Source organism: Dermacentor silvarum, chromosome 1 (assembly GCF_013339745.2).
Source record: "Dermacentor silvarum isolate Dsil-2018 chromosome 1, BIME_Dsil_1.4, whole genome shotgun sequence".
NCBI lineage: Eukaryota > Metazoa > Arthropoda > Arachnida > Ixodida > Ixodidae > Dermacentor > Dermacentor silvarum.
This window is the reverse complement of record NC_051154.1, coordinates 431,946,243-431,965,869: the sequence shown is the minus strand read 5'-3', so window position 1 is coordinate 431,965,869 and position 19,627 is coordinate 431,946,243. Positions and strand designations below refer to the sequence as shown.

The 19,627-nt window shown below is 47.4% G+C and overlaps 1 protein-coding gene across 2 annotated transcripts in view; it reads right to left on the bottom strand.

The window, feature by feature from the left end:
• LOC119437691 (uncharacterized) overlaps positions 1-19,627 on the bottom strand; it is a 92,835-nt gene that overhangs the window by 62,167 nt on the left and 11,041 nt on the right. For both annotated transcript variants that reach the window (XM_049660775.1, XM_037704677.2), the window contains exon 4: positions 11,307-11,520. In XM_049660775.1, coding sequence (XP_049516732.1) covers positions 11,307-11,520 — 214 coding nt within the window. The remainder of the gene's footprint in view (positions 1-11,306; positions 11,521-19,627) is intronic.

Sequence of the window (19,627 nt, the reverse complement as noted above, 5' to 3'; positions counted from 1 at the left end):
CGGGGAATTCTGGCTTTAAATCGTGGGCATGCAGCAGTGCTCCTTACGAACTTTAGCAACGAACGCCGCCACGTCCCGAAAGGCACTGCAGTTGCGTTCTGTGATGACATAGTACAAGTAAAGGACTGCTTCGCTGTGCACGACCAAGGAATGAGTGACAAGACCATTCCGGCCCCGACAACGTTGTCCGTCGACGTTTGCTCGGCCCTGTTGCCCGCTGAGAGGCAGCGCCTACTGGAACTAATACAGCAGTTTGAGGACTGCTTTTCGTGCACGTCCAAGGTCAAGCAAACACCACTGACCAAACATCGGATAATTACGGACGATGCCACTAGACCGATTCGACAGAACCCCTACCGTGTGGCCCCGAAGGAACGCGAAGAAATACAAAAGCAAGTGAAGAAAATGCTCGAGGATGACGTGATACAGCCTTCGAAGAGTCCTTGGGCATGCCCTGTGGTGTTGGTCAAGAAAAAAGACGGCAGCTTACGTTTCTGTATTGACTACCGCAAGTTAAATCAGGTAACAAAGAAAGACGTCTATCCGTTACCACGCATCGACGATTTACTCGACAGGTTGCGCCACGCACGCTATTTTTCCTCCATGGACGTACAGTGCTCACGGATTGAAACGCGACAATTCAGGCCTAACCAATGCGCATGCTTTTGTTTCCACCGTCGGTAGTTTCTGTGACATCGGCGCAATCTCGACTCGTACGCTTAGATCAGAGTCCAAGTCACCTTTCGTGACCAGATTCGAAGCAACAAGGCATGGTACTTTCGAGTAATTGCACAGAAAAAGAGTTGTACCTAAATTTGCCTGTCGCGTTTCTATCCGTGAGCACAGTACGCAGCGGGTATTGGCAAATAGAAGTCGATGAACGAGATCGGGAGAAAACTGTCTTCGTGACGCCCGACGTATCAACGAATTTAAGGTGCTACCTTTCGGTTTGTGTACAGCGCCAGCCACTTTTCAGCGTCTAATGGACACCGTACTTTCAGGTGTAAAGCGGCAAACGTGCTTGGTATACCTCGACGATGTGATCTTTTGTCGGCTACATTTGAAGAGCATCTAACCCGGCTACAGGCTGTTCTCCAAGTTGTACGCTCTGCAGGCCTCAAGTTAAAGCCTGAAAATGCCATTTTGGCTTTAACGAACTCCAATTCCTGGGCCACGTCGTCAGTAGCGAAGGTGTCCGGCCTGACCCAGACAAAATAGACGCGGTTACAAAATTCCCCACACCATCTAACAGGAAGGCAGTGAGACGCTTCTTGGGCCTGTGCGCCGATTATCGCCGGTTTATTGCGGACTTTTCACGTATTGCCTCACTGTTGACGCCACTAACTCGGGAAGATGTTCCCTTTGTTTGGGGCGAACTCGAGCAAATGGCATTTAACGAATTACGTCAGCATCTGCAAATGCCCCCAGTTCTGGCACACTTTGACCAGGACGCCCCGACAGCACTTCATACTGACGCGAGCAATGTAGGTGTGGGTGCCGTGCTGGTGCAACGGCAAGACGGCTCCGAGAAAGTGATAGCCTACGCCAGCAGAACTCTTTCGCGCTCAGAAGAAAACTATTCAACAACGGAGAAAGAATGCCTCGCCGTTGTGTGGGCTGTTATTAAATTTCGCCCTTATTTATACGGTCGCTCATTCACCGTCGTCAGTGACCACCATTCTTTTTGTTGGCTGACTAATTTAAAAGACCCCTGCGGTCGATTGGCGCGCTGGAGCCTCAAGCTTCAGGAGTTCAACATGTCCGTCGTATACAGGTCAGGGAAAAAGCATACCAGCGCCGACTGCCTCTTTCGGTCACCTATACAGCCTTCTGTCACCGAGTATCCGGACACAGACGGTGCATTCTTGGGAGTCGTCGATACATTTACCATTTCCCAGCAGCAGCGCAACGACCCAGAACTGCTTCCGCTTATTGATTTCTTGGAAGGCCGGGGCAAAGACGTGCCTCGCCTGTTTGGACGCAGTCTGGCGTCATTTTGTTTGAAGGAAAATGTTCTCTATAAGAAGAACTTTTCTCCGACGGGCAGCACATACTTACTGGTCCTGCCTGCTTCGCTTCGCAATGAAGTTCTCACAGCGTGTCACGATGAGGCCACCTCAGGTCATCTGGGCTCCACACGAAAATGGTCCCCACTGCGGCGGAAGTATTATTGGCCGAAGCTCCCAGCCGATGTTAAACATCAGGTGCGCACTTGTCCTGACTGCCAAAGAGGTAAAGCACCACCTGACAAGCCAGCTGGTCTCCTACATCCTGTAGAGGTACCGGGAACGCCCTTTGCCAAAATTGGCATGGACTTTCTTGGACCATTTCCAACTTCAACTACAGGGAACAGGTGGATTATTGGCGCCACTGACTACCTTACCCGTTATGCGGAGACAAAAGCTACGCAGCGCGGAACAGCAGCTGAAGCAGCTCGATTTTTCGTCGAAAACGTTGTGCTTAGGCACGGTGCCCCAGCGGTTGTAATTACTGACAGAGGCCCCGCGTTCATGGCCGAACTTTTAGAAGAAGTTCTCAAACTCATCGGCACAGCCCAGCGGAAAACGACAGCCTATCATCCCCAGACGAATGGACTAACGGAGCGTTTGAACAAGACAGTCGCAGACATGCTTTGCATGTATGGCGACGTGGACCATAAGAACTGGGACGAGAATTTGCCTTATGTACCCTTCGCATATAACACCGCTCAACAGGAAACGACTCGCATGACACCATTCAGCTTGGTACACGGTCGCGAAGCCACGACAACTTTGGATGCAATGCTGTCACATGAGTGCGACGATATCCATGCAGATGCTGAATCATTTGGTCAACGTGCCGAAGAAGCGAGACAGCTTGCACGTGTACGCATCCACCACCAGCAAGACCTGGACGCAATGCGGTACAATCGTCCCCATTCGGCGTCGGAGACTTTCTGAAAAACTACTAAGGCGATATTTTGGCCCATACATAGTTATCCGACGACTGAACGACGTGAATTACGAGGTCATGCCCGATGGTGAAGCTTGTTCGCGGCGCCGCCAGCAACCCCCCGAAGTGGTGCATGCAAGTTGCGGATACGTGCGCTGTAGCTGAAGGCAAATACGGAAGTTACACATAAATGAAATAATTATTGAGTTGTTAGCCATATGCTTCAAGCACCACGGCCTTGACATGAAGTTCGTTCAGTCCTTCAGTACAATCCACATGATATGCACTTACACCGCTAATTACATACAAATGTCGTGGCTTTGTCCAAACGCACTGAATGAAGTCATCGAACTGTGCGCCGCCGGGCGAGCGCACAAGGGAGTGTAATTCGAGCGACCTAAATGCTGATCTTGCTAATACGATGCATTTTAGTGACTGCACTTAGCGCCGGACACGTTTCACACTATTCATTTCGCGATACCGGGCCACTGTGGTAGGTTTTTTCTTGCCGTCATGTGGACCTGACTACTGCGCTGAAGGCGCGGAGCACCGTAAGACTGTTGCAGGCTGGACGAAAATTCTTGCGCCGGATTCACAAACACCTATGAAGGGTTTCTTAGGTGCTAGTAAGTCAGAGTAGGAAACTCTAGAAATAGCATCACCCGAAGCGACTAAAAGACGGAAGTGAGGTCACTTCACCCAGGACTGACGTTAGTCTGGAGTTTAGGATAACCATGTTAAGCCAATCATAAGACGATGATTGGTGTTGTCAGCTGTCGCTTTTGTTTGTCGTCTAGTCTTCCCACTGCCTGTTGCCTATTACTGGATTTTTGCTTGCAAAAAAAATAGATTAGTGGTGTCTTTATTAGCGTTATGCTACGTGCTTTTTTACCGAAAACGAAGTCTCTCCAGTGATAATCGTCCATGTGGTTATATAAATATAAATCTATGCTTGCGTGCCTCTGTGTTATGACTAATGCGACAACTGTTCGCTTCGTTAGTGAGGTGTATTTTATTTCACAGCATCACTCTTCTTCCAACAGTCCACATGATTTTCCTATCTATGGTGGTACGTGACTTTATTCGCCATTTCTTTTTTTGTGCCATCGTATTGACGTCCCGTTTCATATCATAGACAGAATTGCCATCTGCCGTACGCATACGTCACATAATGAGACCATGGGGACAGACACTACGCCTCTTTAACTTTGAGCTGAATTAACGCTATGAGCTATACCATCGAATGCTGAGGCTTACAGCACAGATTACGACAGAAAATTGTGCAACCGCAACAAGTATTGATAATTTGAAGCGTTTAGGCGTAAAATTTTTAATTGTTTCAACTCGCATGGAGAATTATAGCTTCAAATTGTGGGGAAAATAATTATCCGCAGCCCTATGAGCAAGACAGAACTCAAACTAGAAAAAAAAACGATAAGATTGCGCTCAAGACACGTCAGTGACAAACTTGACGGTTGTTAACGAAGTCGAAGTTTTGACGGAAGCCAGGCTGACGGAAGCCCGACGGTTGGTAGGAACGGACATTACACTTATATTTGCTAACACCATGTAGCGCGTCATGAAGAGCATGAATATTCAGGCTACTGCGCGCATACAGAAACACAAGCCTATCAGAAATTAGGCAGAAGTTGGCCGCACAGCATTAATATTACTGCCTTCCACAGAAGCGCACGCTCAAAACAATTATGCACTGAAACAGCTCAATGCACTATGAGCCACAAAGTTATAAGCACGCGCAATCCTCGGCTATCAGCTGTGGCCTCTTGCCAATCAGCCGCAACAGCGCGCTCCAACGCTTACCTGCGTCCGCTCGAGCGGCGCAGGTAGGCATAATGATGTTCGTAAAACTGCTCCACCGCTCTCATGTTGCTCCACCGCTGCGACGGCTGTTTATGCTTTGGGAATCGACTTACGCTTGGCGGAAGTACTCAAATTTTCACCTGGGCTACCCTTGCATATACGCATTTTAGAGCGTAAGCTGCTATTGGCTCATTCTAATCGCCGTTTCGGTTGGCGATGGTGTCCGCCACCACCGCCGCTGCCGCCGCCGGTGGTGTCCGTATCAGCTATCGCCGGGAATGAGAAAAAAATACCCAGTTCCCGTCGGGATTGAGCCCGGGCCCGCTGCGTGGGAGTCGGCTACTCTACCACTGACCCACGCCAGCGCTTGCTAGCATGCAGCGTAAAATGCCCTATAAATGCGCCCTATCCTGTCCCTTAATGTTAAGCGTAACATTTTTTGTTCCATTGCTCCTTGTGTGGTGCTTAACTTGTTCTAGAGCTTTTTCGTTAACCTCCAAGTTCCGGCCCCATATGTCAGCACCGGTAGAATGCAATGATTGTACACTTTTCTTTTCAACGACAGTGGTAAGCTCCCAGTCTGGACTTGGAAATGCCTGCCGTATGCACTCCAACCCAATATTATTCTTCTCTAAATTTCTTTCTCATGATCAGGGTCCCCTGTGAGTAATTGATCTACATAAACGTAGTCCTTTACAGACTGTAGAGACTGACTGGTGATCCTGAATTCTTGTTCCCTTGCCAGGCAATTGAACATTACGTTTGTCTTCTGCATATTAGTCTTCATCCCCACTCTTACACTTTCTCGGTGAAGGTCCTCAATCATTTGCTGTAATTCGTCACCATTGTTGCTGAATAGGACAACGTCATCTGCAAACCGAAGGTTGTAGAGATATTCGCCGCTGATCCTCAGTCCTAAAGCTTCTCAGTCTAAGACCTTGAATACTTTTTCCAAGCACGCAGTGCAAGCATTGGAGAGATTGTGTCTCCTTGCCTGACCCCTTTCTTGATAGGTATCTTTCTACTTTTTCTGTGGAGAACCAAGGTTGATTGAATATTGAATATTCCATTGAATATTGCATTTGAATATTGAATATTCCATTGAATATTGCAGATAGCACGCGAGCAAACACGCAATGAGACATGCGCGCCGGGTAGCGTCGATATGTGCACGCTGTGCATTGCATTTGCATATTACTGCACAAGGTGGCACACCATGTAGCATATGCAGAGGTAGAGGCACAAGGTAGAAGGTTGAAGGAAGTAAAATAAGTTCGACGATGTGTGTACAAAATTTCTAGCAAAAATATATGTTCCTGAATAAATCAAGTGGGCCCCGCCACGTTTGCAAGGGGATGTCAATCAGTAATAATCATAATCACCATTAGATGGCTAGGTGACTGTGGCACCGCTACGGTTCAAAGGGGATGCCAATAATTCCATCATTATTATTATCATCATCATTAGCATCGTGGCGTGCCTCTTGTCATGATGATGATGATGATTTATTGGCATCACCTTTGAAACAGGGCGGCGACAAATAGTAATGTAGCCTGCTTGATTTAATCAGGTATACTACACATGTTCTTTAACCCGCCGTGGTTGCTCAGTAGCTATGGTGTTGGGCTGCTGAGCACGTAGTCGCGGGATAGAATCCAGGCCACGGCGGCCGCATTTCGGTGGGGACGAAATGCGAAAACACCCAGGTACCTAGATTTAAGTGCACGTTTAAGAACCCCAGGTGGTCCAAATTTCCGAAGTCCCCCACCACGGCGTGCCTCATAATCAGATCGTGGTTTCGGCACGTAAAACACCATAATTTAATTTACACATGTTCTTTATGTAGCTTTTTTGTATACCACTCATTGCTGTTTTTCTTTTTCCGAAATTTACCTTGTAGCACTACCTATGATTTTAAGACATCAGGTCGTATCCATTTTTCCCTGCTTTTTTCCAACAGTACTCTAATCGTCTCTTGCTTATCTCTACGGCTGATCTGTTGATATTTCTTTCCACTTTAAGCCCAAGCGCTTCTGGGAGTTGCACGTTACCTACGGTTCTCGCTGGGTGGATCCCGTCGCATTCCATTAGGATGTGCTGAGTGGTCTCTGGATCTTTACTGCAGCATACACATGCCTCATCTAGTTCCGAATATTTGTTCCGTTATGTTTTGGTCCTTAGGCAACCGGCTAGAGCCTCAAATAGCAAGGCACTGCCCTTTGTGTTATCGTACAGATTTTCCCTTCTGATTTCTTTCTTCTGATTCTTGTAAATCTCCATTGTCCTTTTTGTTTCCATTCTTTGCATCCAATGCACGGTCTCTATTTCTCTCAGTTTCTTTCTGATGACTCCTGGTTGTCGATTTACAGTTTCGACTATCCTGTACTTGGTTGCCAACTTTCTTGACCTCTTCTTCCATTCTGTGTCCACGCTTTTCATGTAGAGATACTTGTGCACTTTAGCCGCCCATTTATTTTCATCCATGTTCCTGAGCCTTCCTTCAAAACTAATTTTGCTCTGTGCTTCTTTGATTTCAAAAGAGGCCTAACCCATGCCACCCTACACTGCCTCATTTGTGGTATATGGGCTCCCAAAGCCAACCAGCCTACTGATCTTTGGTTAACTTCCAAACCCGACAATATATCAGATTTTAAGCATGTAATGGCATTTGCGAATGTTAGCTCTGGCACCATTACTCCTTTCTAGATTCCACGCACCACCTCATACTTATTGTAGCCCCACAGTGCTCTGTGTTTTATTATTGATGCATTCTGCTTCCTCTTTATTTTCAGATGATCTTGGTGGTTGCTTGAGTAATTATTTCCTTCGTTTATGTGTACGCCGAGGTACTTATATTGATTCACTATGCATATTACTTGCTGTTGAATTGACACCACGAAGTTACTCGTCTCCTCATCATCATTAAGCGCTCCCATCATGCGATGGGAGAAGCGCGCCTCGTAGCGTCGTCACGTGCACATTTTATATTCCAGTTGCATATTAATACAGCAGGTGGCATGCCATGTAGCATTTGCATGGGTAGTTGTACAAGGTAGATAGGGAAGGTTTGAGGAAGAAAAAGAAGATTAAGGAGATGTACAAAAAGTGCAAGAATGAAAAAATATGTACAGCATAGCTGATGAAACAAAGCAAGCTAGGTGACTGTCACCATGCCGTTTGAAACGGAATGTAAGTAAATAATCATCACCATCATCATTTAGCATCGTATTGTGTCATTTGTTACGCGATGTGACATGCGCACCGCGTAGCGTCGATACGTGCGAACATTACATTGCAGTTGCGCTATATTTCACCACGTGTCCCGACAAGTAGTAGTTGCATACTGCATGCAGCTCGATTCTGGTTAACTGAAGTAGGCCAGGTGTCTATTTGTAACCGCCCTGTTTCGAAAAGGATGCCATAAAACCATCATCATCATCATCAACAGCATCGCATCGTGCCACGAGTCAAGGCATGTGATATGTTGGTGTGTGCCACTACCATATAGGCTCTACATCTACATATGCGCGGCCTGTAGTCTGGATGCCTGTGTTTACTCTTCAGTACACGTTATGACGCCTCATCGCAGGGTACGAACCTGTGCTGATGAAGCGAATCGTAGAGCTGCTCGCGCGGCTGCAACCAGGCAACGTTGGGCTCAGCAGACCGCTGTGCAGAGCCCGATGGGTTGCGGTGCAAGTAACAGCTCGCCGTCGACGTCGGGCGGACAGTTCAAATGATTCTCGTGAAGGCGACGCGAAAAGACTTCGCCGCGAAGACGCTGTAGTGCTTGTGCAGAAAATTTAACTCCTATGGAGCCGCTTCTCGAGCTTACGCTGTGACTCGGCTGCGTGTGCTGCGCAGGCCTGTGACTTTTTTTTTCGACTACAGCGCTCGTCTTTGCAGTGGTGGGCATCGCAAGCTTGCTGATTTAGCGTTTAGTGTTTTAGCTTTGCGAATACGCTTTTTTCCGTAATATTTTTCTTACGCCAAAATTTGTTCGTAAGTTCGCTTAGTCAATTCCGCCCCAAGGGCCAGATTCACAAAGCTTTTCTTTCGTAAGTGGTATTTGCCATTGGCCGGCCGTCTTAGATAATACTGTCTTGCATTCGGATTGTCTGAAATTCTTTCTTACGAAAAATTCTAGCGTAAGAAGCTTTTGTGAATTCAGACCCAGGTTCGTAGACTTACACCGCTTTCAACATTATGAACATTTCAACATTGCTTTCAACAGCAAGGACGGCGAGCATTGGAACCACCTACCCGCCTGTGCTGCTTATATTTCTGACACGTTGTAATCTTTTTAACTGCCGCAGAAAAAATATGTATTTGCCTAATCTGCATTTTTACCAATGTGATCTTGTATTTCGATTAAACATACGTTTTTTAGTTGCTGATACGATTTGTTTTATTTTTGCTGCCATATGAGTTCATTTTTTATACCGCTCCCTTCTGTGGCGCCCCCTGGGCCTTGAAGGTATTGAAATAAATAAATAAATAGATAGATGTGCGAGTAGTTTCCCTGATATACGATGTTTTTTAAAGCATGTGAATTTTGAAGAAGTGTTGCGTTTTTAATTGGGTGCGTTTGGGGGAGGGGTCAATTCATTGAGTTTTCATTAATTCGAAGCAATACATTAACAATGTTATTAAATAATGATAATTAAGTTTGTATGGCGGAATAGATATGACACGAAATGTGCACATGAAAGCATTAATTTTCACAAGCTTCAGAATTATAAACGCACAGCCACACTAAGGTAGGCGATTGTATCTCCTGTCTATCTTCTGATTTTCTTTTTTGTATTTTGTACCTTGTGTTTTCTTGTCATTCATGAAATGTATTGCCATATATTGAAACTGACCGTTTCCCTTCATATTATTTATTGTCACTAACATCGCTTCGGATGTAACGCGTGAAAGCACGGTGCTGAACAATTCGTTCAGAATAAAGCTCTCTGAATGGACCAGTTGCAAGTTATTTAAGTCGGCTGCTCCATTTGGCGACATCATACAGACCACTAGATCACAGAACACAGGACCGGGTCAGGGGTAAGTGCAAGTTCAAAGCCCTTGATTGGTGGTGTAAGTCATGCCACAAAAAATTAGCTACCACCTCTCTTGCGTAATCGTGATTGCTGCATCGCCATGTCTGTCTTCGATAGTGTGTCTGCTGTCATGTATTCTACTTAAACACTCGCATGATAATTTACAAATTAACTCAATCTGCAAGTTTTGACAGAGGCCCGTCTACGCCCGAAACAATGAAGGTTATTTCTTCCCCATTGTGGATACTTATGTATTTTCAATTTATATTTAGAGTCGGTGAATGCGAATCAAGTACACTAGCCTGGCATAGAAAAGGTATGAGGAGGCAAAAAGAAGTGGAACAAGCGATGCCGAACCACACACTGATGGACACGTACAAAAGTAGTTGAAAGTTAATTCATTCAGGCAGCGGGCCCTCTCCGACTCAGACGCACTACAAGCAACTTGTAGAGAGAGAGAGAGAAATAGAAGAGAACAAAGGCAGGGAGAACATTTTGATATTGGTGCAATGCAATGCTTCTCCGTAGTTGAGCACGAAGATTTCGTACAAATTGTCAGATGTTTAGTACCAACCAAGGCACCCTTGAATAAAACAACGCTTGTTTCACGATGGAAGCATGACATGTAAAAACTAAGGACCACCTTCAGAAGCATTCAGTGAGGCCAGTGGCGTGGCTGTCATCGCAGACTATTGGAAGTCATTCATGCAGTCAGTAAGCACTACTAAATAATTAGTTCTTGACCCTCTTTTATTAAGCTATGTTTTTTTCTCAGCTCCTCCCTTGGTATTACTGTGTTCTAGTTGGCGCATCAGACACTGAAGCGGAAAGTAGGAGCCTTGCGCTGCGGCCATATGGCAGTCAGCATAGCAAACACAACACTATAGCCTACGAGCTTTCCAACGTGTTTTTGAGTTCAAGATCGAGGCAAAGATGGTCCCAGTCAGTACTCATATGGGATTATTCATTCGCACCATGGCGCAGCATTCACGCCACATTTTCTTTTTTTTTTCCGTAGCAGATGACTTCAAAGGCGTGCCACGCCGTGGTGTTCGTTTGTGGCTGCGGTCGGCTGAGACCCACTGACTACGCGTTCACTACCGCTGCACGTAGGTATGAGCAGCGGTAGCTTTTTGGAAACCTAAAAGCTGATGTAAACTCTTCGAATGATGGGAAGTGCTTCAAGTCTCGCAATCGGATCCATCTTCAAACTGTTTTCGCTATAAAGGCAACAAGTTTAATCTAAATGTAATATGTGTTCTCATTACCTCGAGGAATGCCTGCAGCTGCGGTGGAAGGAATCCAAAAAATATAGCTCAGGTATTTTATCTGCCGTATTTCTGTGAGTAAGTTGCAGCGCATATTCTTGAACAGCATTAGCAGCCCATCAAACGGTGACCACGCTGTCTGCGTTGTTGCTTACCATGTTGGCAAAGGATCGCCTGAAGGGTTGTCGGATTTGGATAGATACGAAAGAGTAAGCACGGAAAAGGCCGAAAGTGATACCTGGAAGGCGCGTGTTCACCCACAGAGAGCGTTCCTGTCCGCATCCATGGTCATTACAGCCGCGAACCAAGACAACGAAGCCGGGGTCCGTTACTTGGTGGGTCAGCCGTAGATATCCGCTTGAGAACGCGGTGGTCCGTCCGTTATTAACCGTGACATCGCAGTCAGCCGAATGAGTGCATCGGGTCCAGGGTACTTCTTCCGCTGTTCTGTACTGAGGAAAGAAGAGAAACCATGCTTACTGACGTGCTTAACGGAGCGCAACCGATGCGCACGCTCATACATAGAGAAAAAGAAAGAGGGCAATAACTTTCAACAATGTCCTAATTTTCAGGTCAGTGCCCGCATTCACAAGAAGCTATTACGCCAGCACTGCTTGCAAGATTAACTTCTACTATATCGTGATGCCGGCCATGTTAACCCGATAGCCTTAAAGTCCCCGTGTCGCCGAAAATCCGGTGCCAGTGTAGGAGTCGGCGTCCGCGGCCGAGAAAATCATCCCGAGCCACCCCGACCACGCAGGCCCTCCCGTGGCACAGAGGCGCTAGTAACTAATTGCATTTCTCAAAGTAAAATGCGCCAGAAAAATCATAATGTACGACTTAACCACAACCTACAGAAGTGATAGCGTCGCATCGTAATTATGTTTCTCGTATATTCATATGAGAAAACATAATTCTCTTAAGAGGAAATTTAAGCACAAACTCCTTTCCAGCATTTCTACCATTCATACAGCGGCGCGCCCCAGTTGTTTCCTTGCAAAAACACCATCCATACGGCGCTGGCCTCCTCGGCTGCCTCACGCGGAGGCGAAGTTGTAGAACACAGAAAGCTGCAGCTGCCGAAAAACCTGACAAGCAGTCAGGGATCTTTGAATGCTATCACGTTCCACCCTTAAAGGCGAAGCTTAAGCTTCCTCCAAATTTTTATTAGCAAAGGGTGCCGGCCAGTGACAACGAGCACACACGAATGAAACCCTTTCTGAATGCAGTCCCTAAGCTCTAGAGATACATTTCTCCAAGTGCGCATTCACTGAATGTCTCAGAGCAACAACATAACATACAACACACAATAAGATCCATTGCTAATACTGCGAGTTAAATTCGTCATGCGCAATTTCTATTATTTTAAAACTATAATTATCATCGTCATCATACTCATAATTTTAGATCCGCTGCAGGACAAAGGTTCTCCCAGCGCTCTCCAATTACCCCTGTCATGCGCTAGCTTAATCTTAGTTTCGCTGGCAAATTTCTTAACTTTATCACACCGCCTAATTGTTTGCCGTACTCGACTGCGCTTCCATTTCCTTGGCAGTCATTCTGTAACTCTCATACACGCATTTGTTAACTACGGCCCGCAGGCCTGGGTTAGCCCGCGCACGATTCCCGATGACCCGCGGACGGCAGTAGTTCTTCCTATGACAGCCGGCCCGCTGGGGGCCATTTTTCCGCTAGATGAATCAACGGATCTCACACAGCCCAACTACTTGTGCTCGTTTGCGGTGCTTATGCTGAGCTCAACGTCACGCCGAAACTAGCTTCAGTACACAGAATGCAAATTATGGTAACAGGGGAAGGTGTTCCTTCCCAAATGTATTTCCTGATAATTCTACTCCCTATTTATTTACCGTATTGATCATCACTTTAGATATTTCTTATTCAGCTGTTTCTTCTTTGATATATTACAATTTCTGTCCATTCCGATGGGTGCAAGCTGGATAGTACAATGTCTTGTACACTGTACAGTCAACCACAAATGTTTGCGGACCACGCGAGCGCGTGCCAGACTGCCTATCCGCGCCACCTAGCGGTATGCCACCTAGCGGCGACAGGGGCGCTCTCCCGGATATGAGCCCTCTTGGTACTCGCCTGCCTGTTAATTTTTTATTCCCGTGCATGACATTGTTAGTTCGTTGTGTTGACGCAGAGCGCTGTCTGCGATAAGACCGCCACATATCTGGCTTGATAGCAGTATCGGAGCAATCACTGCAACCTTTGTCGACTGGTGTGCCAGTGGGTAGATAAGTTTCACGAAGCGCTGCGACGATTTTTTTACGCGAAGTTTACTGGCACTTTGGTTGGCAGCATCTTGGTCCAATGAGTGTTGCTGCTTCTGCGTCTTGAGAGAAAGGGTAGGGAGGTGTTTCACTGTCATCAAAAATAAAGAAAAAGCGGATGCATAGAAAATTTTCTTTCACACATAGGCGCATCTTCGCATCAGTCGCTGAAAACGTAGTAGACTTGCTTCAGGCCACGTGGTGATTGCCTATTTGGAAAGATGCCGCTGCGTGTTCCACTTGACGAAAGAAGGCACATTGTGCGTTTATTTATAGAGGGAATACCTCAGCGCGAAATCTGCCGCCGAACCAACAGGAGCCGGACTGCCGTGAATAGGATTATTCAAGCTTTCCGCGACGATGACAGATTCACAGATATGGAGCGCAGTGGGCGTCCAAGGGCCACGACTGAGGAAGAGGACTGCCTGATTACGGCCGCCATCGTGGCTGATCCTTTTCAAAGTGCAGAGGATATCCGAGAAGCGCTCTCGCTCACGGTATCGTCTGAGACTGTAAGAAGAAGGCTGAGTGAGCTTGGCCTGCAGTCTTTCGTAGCAGCACAGAAGCCCTGCCTCTCAGACAGCCAGCTACAAGAACGACTCATGTTCGCTACAGCAATGAAAGATTGGACAGCAGAGAAATGGGGCGATGTCATCTTTAGCGACGGGTCAACTTTTTCCACGCGCTGGGACCAACGGAAGCGGGTTTGGCGTCCACTAAACTGCAGGTGTGTTTACAGTGTATTGGCAGTTAATTCACGAAGCTAATTCTGCATCACAACATGTTTCACGTAAAATGAGCTTTTGGACATTACGACATTTTTCTGTAGTGGTATTATGTTGAAAACATTAACGATTGTTTCATAGTACTACTTACTCTGAAGCTAATTAAAAGCTGCCAGTGGGTCTTTCAGTACTATCTAATGATGTTTGCACGTTTTCTATTGCAACTCTATAACAGCATTATAAAGTTCATACGCAAGAGGAATCACAACATTTTTAGACGCGCCGCTGGAACCCAATTGTATGCTATTTCTTGCAGATATCTGCCTAATTACACACAGAGTGTTCTATCCAGTAGACGGTGTTCCGTGAGCGTGTGGGGAGCAATCAGCAAAGATGGCCTTGGTCCCCTTGTGCGTCTGGAAGGGCCCTTCACTGCGTCACGGTACTGCGACGTCATCACTAGACACCTCGTTCCATATGCGCTGGACGGTCCCTTCAGCGACGGCTGCTATTTTTTTTCAACACGACCGCAGCCCGATCCATCAAGCACGTATCGTCCAGTCATTGCTAGAAGAACATGCTGTTTGCCAGCTTGAGTGGCCTCCATGTGGCGCCGACTTGAATCCCATAGAAAATGTCTGGGGCATGTTGAAGAAACGGCTGTCCACACGAGCCAACCGCGGCCGCACGGCCGATACGCTGTGGCAAGCGATCGCACAAGAATGGGAAAGCCTGCGCGGTCGACCGGAGATTACTGAATCTTTGTACGAGTCGATGCCCACACGCATCAATAAGGTGCTAGAAAACGGCGGACATTTCACTTCCTACAAGATCATTGAGAGACCTATGTTTCATGACACTTCTGTAAATGTCTTGTGAATAAATTCATCCCCTTCAGACACGAATTATGATGCACTGTCTGCAAATGCGTCAAATGCGCATGGCATCATTTCAAGACGCTCACTATTACATTCCAAGAAAGAAGACGAAGCAATGTGCTGTTTTGTGCGAGTTTCAGTAAAAAACATAATTAGCGTATAACTCATTATCTAATTATTCTGAAATGCGTCAGCTTCAATGCTTGCATAAAAAGAATCAACTATTAGGCCCGAAACGCATGCACACTTGCTTTTTCGGTAGTATTCGTGTCGACCGGAGAAAAAAAATACTCTTGACGTTGGTCTTGGAACGCGGCACGTCGAACGATTGTCTAACATGGTAGTGTCTCCAGCAAAGTGATCATCTGCAGCAATACGCAGGACAATGAAGTTAACTGACCGCTAGTTGTCCCATCAGGAAGCGGACACGAATGTGCACACTGAGTTTTAGGTCATTTGAAGAAACACATGGCGTGGGACGCGCCTCTGAAGTTCGAGTCCCCAAACGAGGACGCCGTGTCGCAAAGGGTTATAAAAAGAGTCATCGCACCCGATTATTTCTTATTTTTCTAAATGTAACCACTATAGCAGCGCGGTGGTTCGGGCTTTGCGCAGCAAAACCTGGGCGCAGGCGATGAAATCCCGGCCGCTACTGTCACTTAGCGATGGGGGAGGAACGGAAAAATTCTGCCTACTGACTAAGCATCTGTGTCCCATGGCTGCCTCACCGCTCACTCACGCACTCACGAAAAAAAAAAAACAGCGTGGCTACGCGAAAATAGAACTGATAACAGCCGAAGAATACGCTGTCTGATTACTTGTACTGATATTCTGCTCTCAAAATATAAGCAAGTAGCCCTGGCTAACAAAGAGCGCGTCACGTTGAAAGAGATAGGTAGAAATTATTTGCGCACAGTGCGAAAATAGACAGGCCATAGATTTAAGGAGGGATGCGTCTTCAACGTAGCGCTGCTGTCGATCGCTGGTGACGTAGCGGAAGTGTCGCGAAGAGGCTCTTGGCCACGCGCTCGCGTGGTCCGCAAACTTTTGTGGTTGAATGTACGTTGTAGTCAGCGGCTACCATTGAAAGCAGCGTTGTCTCTGTGGCTCTGTTTCTTTCAACGTCCTCGTTCAATCGCGCTTACACATACCGTCATGGCATCGTTCTAAGTCGTAAACGCTAAGGCTTCGTCATTATACGTAAAATTTTCTTTCTGAATTAATACGTGTTATGGTTTGTGCCTTGCTTCTGCGCTGTCGGGCACTGTCATCACCGTACATTTCATTTAGATTCATCCCCTGTACTCTGTAAATATTGCGAGGTTCCTAAGTGCCTGTATGCTCAGCGTGTTCTGTACTACAACTGTACAATTACATTATTATGTAAATAGTGATTTCTCAAAGCACCTGCCTCAGATCACTTTTGATCACAGTTGAAAACCGCCATAAAAGATTTATTTTCTAGGGCTTTATTAGTGGATGTCAGAGACCCCGTGAATGAGGCGCAGACGCCGGACCAAATTCCAAAGCCGACTCATCAGCTTCCGAAAATAATCACAAGATTAAGGATAATTAGTAATGGGCCCTCCGGTGCGCCAGCGAACGCCGGTTGCTGTCCTAAGACCGAGTCAGAGCCCAGAGTTGTCAGCACAACAAAATATATTCTTCACACAAGGCAGTTACACACACACGTGCACACTTATGCTAGACACTTCACAATACAATTCGGATGGATATTCACAAAACACAGGAAAATAACTAATAACGTAAAGTACAAAATGAATATTGACACTAAGTGTCCAATAAAAAACAACGCATATCCACGAAGTGAATGATGATGAGTGGGCGAAGCACCGGGGGATCATTCTGGTAACCATGAGTCCCCCCTCCCCCCCGTACACGCGAGAGCGCGGGAAGCGGCGGCAAAACGCCGGAAGCGTTCTCTACCTGAGGTTGGTGGCACCAATGCTCGGTTCAAACGCGACGCCGGCAAGCGGACCCAGAGGCGGCGAGAGCGCGGGAAGCGGCGGCAAAACGCCGGAAGCGTTCTCTACCTGAGGTTGATGACGCCGATGCTCGGTTCAAGCGCGAGCTTCGCGAGCCCTGATCTTCGGGTCCGCTTGCCGGCGTTGCCGTTTTGCTGCAGCTTCCCACGCCCTAGACTCTGGATACGCTTGTTGTGTGCGTCGCCGTGCTGCAGAAGCTTTGCGAGCCCTCGACTCCGCTTGCAGTTGAGCCGCCACTCTCGCCTTTTCATCCATAGCGGGCACGCCGTTATCAGAAGCGACCGTTATCATCCATGGCTGAAGAGAGAAAGAGAGCGCGCGTCGGGGAACGAACGCCCTTGTGCACCGCAGCGCCCCTAGCGGACTACATTCAAACCAGAGCTACGGACGAGAGAGAAAGATCGCGCGCGTCGGGAACGAACGCCCTTGTGCACCGCAGCGCCCTTGGCGGACTACATGCAAACCAGAGCTACGGACGAGAGAGAAAGAGAGCGCGCGTCGGGAACGAACGCCCTTGTGCACCGCATCTCCCCCAGCGGTCTCCATGCAATCCAGAGCTACGGGCGACGAGGGACATGTCTCAGCCCAAAGGTACTTCGCCCCTAATATTCACCCGTGCTGGTCTTGAGCCGGACGATCTCGGCGTAGCTCGAGGCAAATCTCGAAGAAGGAACTTATTACGCAAATGCCGACGCTCGATGAACTCGTCGACTAGCTAGCCGGGGAATCCCTTTCTTCCGCAGACTGTCAGTCTTCATGTTGCATCTTCTTACCGGAGCGGCCAGATCCTTTCCGATTTGCGCTCGGCTCTTATATAGCCTTCACAGGCATTCTTGAATCTTCCTATCGGAGTCGTGCTCCCGTAGCATGGCCAAAGCCTGCGAATCTTCTAGTCCATTCTCGCATCTTCGACCGCCGCCGTCGGCGCTTCATCGAGGGGGGGAGGGGTGGTGACTCACAGTGGGCGCGTGCTCGGGCTGTAGTAATCTCTCTCTCTCTCTCTCTCTCTCGACTCGCCGGGTGAGAATGTGTCTCGGCGCGCGCGCTCTCTCTCTCTTGTTATCGTCGCCTTCGCGTTACTTGCACATGCTTCTAGACTGTTCGCGTCGGCTGTTGAGGCGTATGCGCTCTCCCCCGTTGTTGAAGCTGCCGCGGGGCCGGCGTGCTTTTTCGCTGGCTTGCGTGACACGCGGCGCGCGCTTTGATTACACGCTCTTTTGTGACATTGACCCCAACTTTAAGAATATTATGCAATAATATTCAAGAAAACACAAGAGAAGCGTGCACAAAAGCCCACTACGCACGAGTCCGTAAATCCATAGATCAGTCCACCACAAATCACACATCACTCGATACATCGGCTACAAACACATGAAACACAGGTGCACTTGTACTACACAACAGCACATCTCTCGTGTAACAAGTACCCTTGTACTACACAAAAATACATATATCGCGTAACAAGGCAAACATATGAAATAGAACATGGGCAACCAGTATACAAAACTATGACATGGTAGTTTACAGACCTCTAACAAACAGCACTATGTTCATGATGCATGACTAAATAAAGAAACAGCACACTCATCAAAACACTTTGCACCACACACTAATCATCAACGGTTTTGAAATTTGAATTTCCTGTCCTTTCTCTTACGATGATAGTGTTTCGCGTAGTTATGAGTCCCGGTCGGTTTATTTTAGGAATCGGGCGTGGAAAGGGGCTGGATAGGCCTTGCATGAGCCTTCGCTCGAGCTCGAAAGACAGCTGCCGCGTTGCTATCGTCAGCAGTTGATGGTTTTCAGCGAGCTTCTTCGATCGTCGAGGGTTGGATCTTCGGTGATTCCTTCAAAGGTTTCGGATCGTCCGGGGCTCGAAATTCCTCAACGTTTCCTATGATTAAGTCATACAGTGGGCTGTCCATACAAAGAGCAGTGACATTCTTGCTGTGGTATGGAGTCTCGACCTCAATGTTGGCTTCGGCAAGCTTCTTAGTTGTACCATTGACCAGGTAAACTAAACTGGTTTCGCCTGTGAGCTCTTCGTCTTTGACTAAGTCCCTTCGTACGATCACTGTGCTGCTGCCGGTATCCCGCAACACCGCGATTTATTTTTCTGCCATTCTTCCGGCAAGAACAGGCATTCCCTTAACGGGAAATTCTGGGCGTTGTGTCACCACAGCAGTAATGGCCGGAATTATTTTTCCGTCTCGGAGTTCTACGAAATCGGCGTTTGCGTCTTCTACTTGGTGTTTTGGCGGGGCATACACTAAGGATGCCTAGGGAGCTTCTTCCCCTCCGTTGCGGCATGTATTGGTTTGTGCCCCGTTCGCCCACATTTAAAGCATTTGAATTCAATGGGACGCGTAAAATTGCTCTGGCAATTGCTAGCATGGTGGCCCAGTCAGTTACAGAGCTAACACCTCGGAACAGGCTTCTGAGGTTTCTCTTTTCATCGGATGCCGGTCTCTTAGCGTCCTCTGGCCCCTCTTTTTTGATTTTGGAGAGATTGGTGCCTCCCTGTGCTTCTAGAAATTGGTATGCCAATTCCAACATATCTTGAAGCGATTTAGCTTTACTTTCTTTCACATAGACTGACATGCTCGGGTGGCAATTGATGAGGAATTGCTTCTTGATCAGAAGCTCTCTAAGC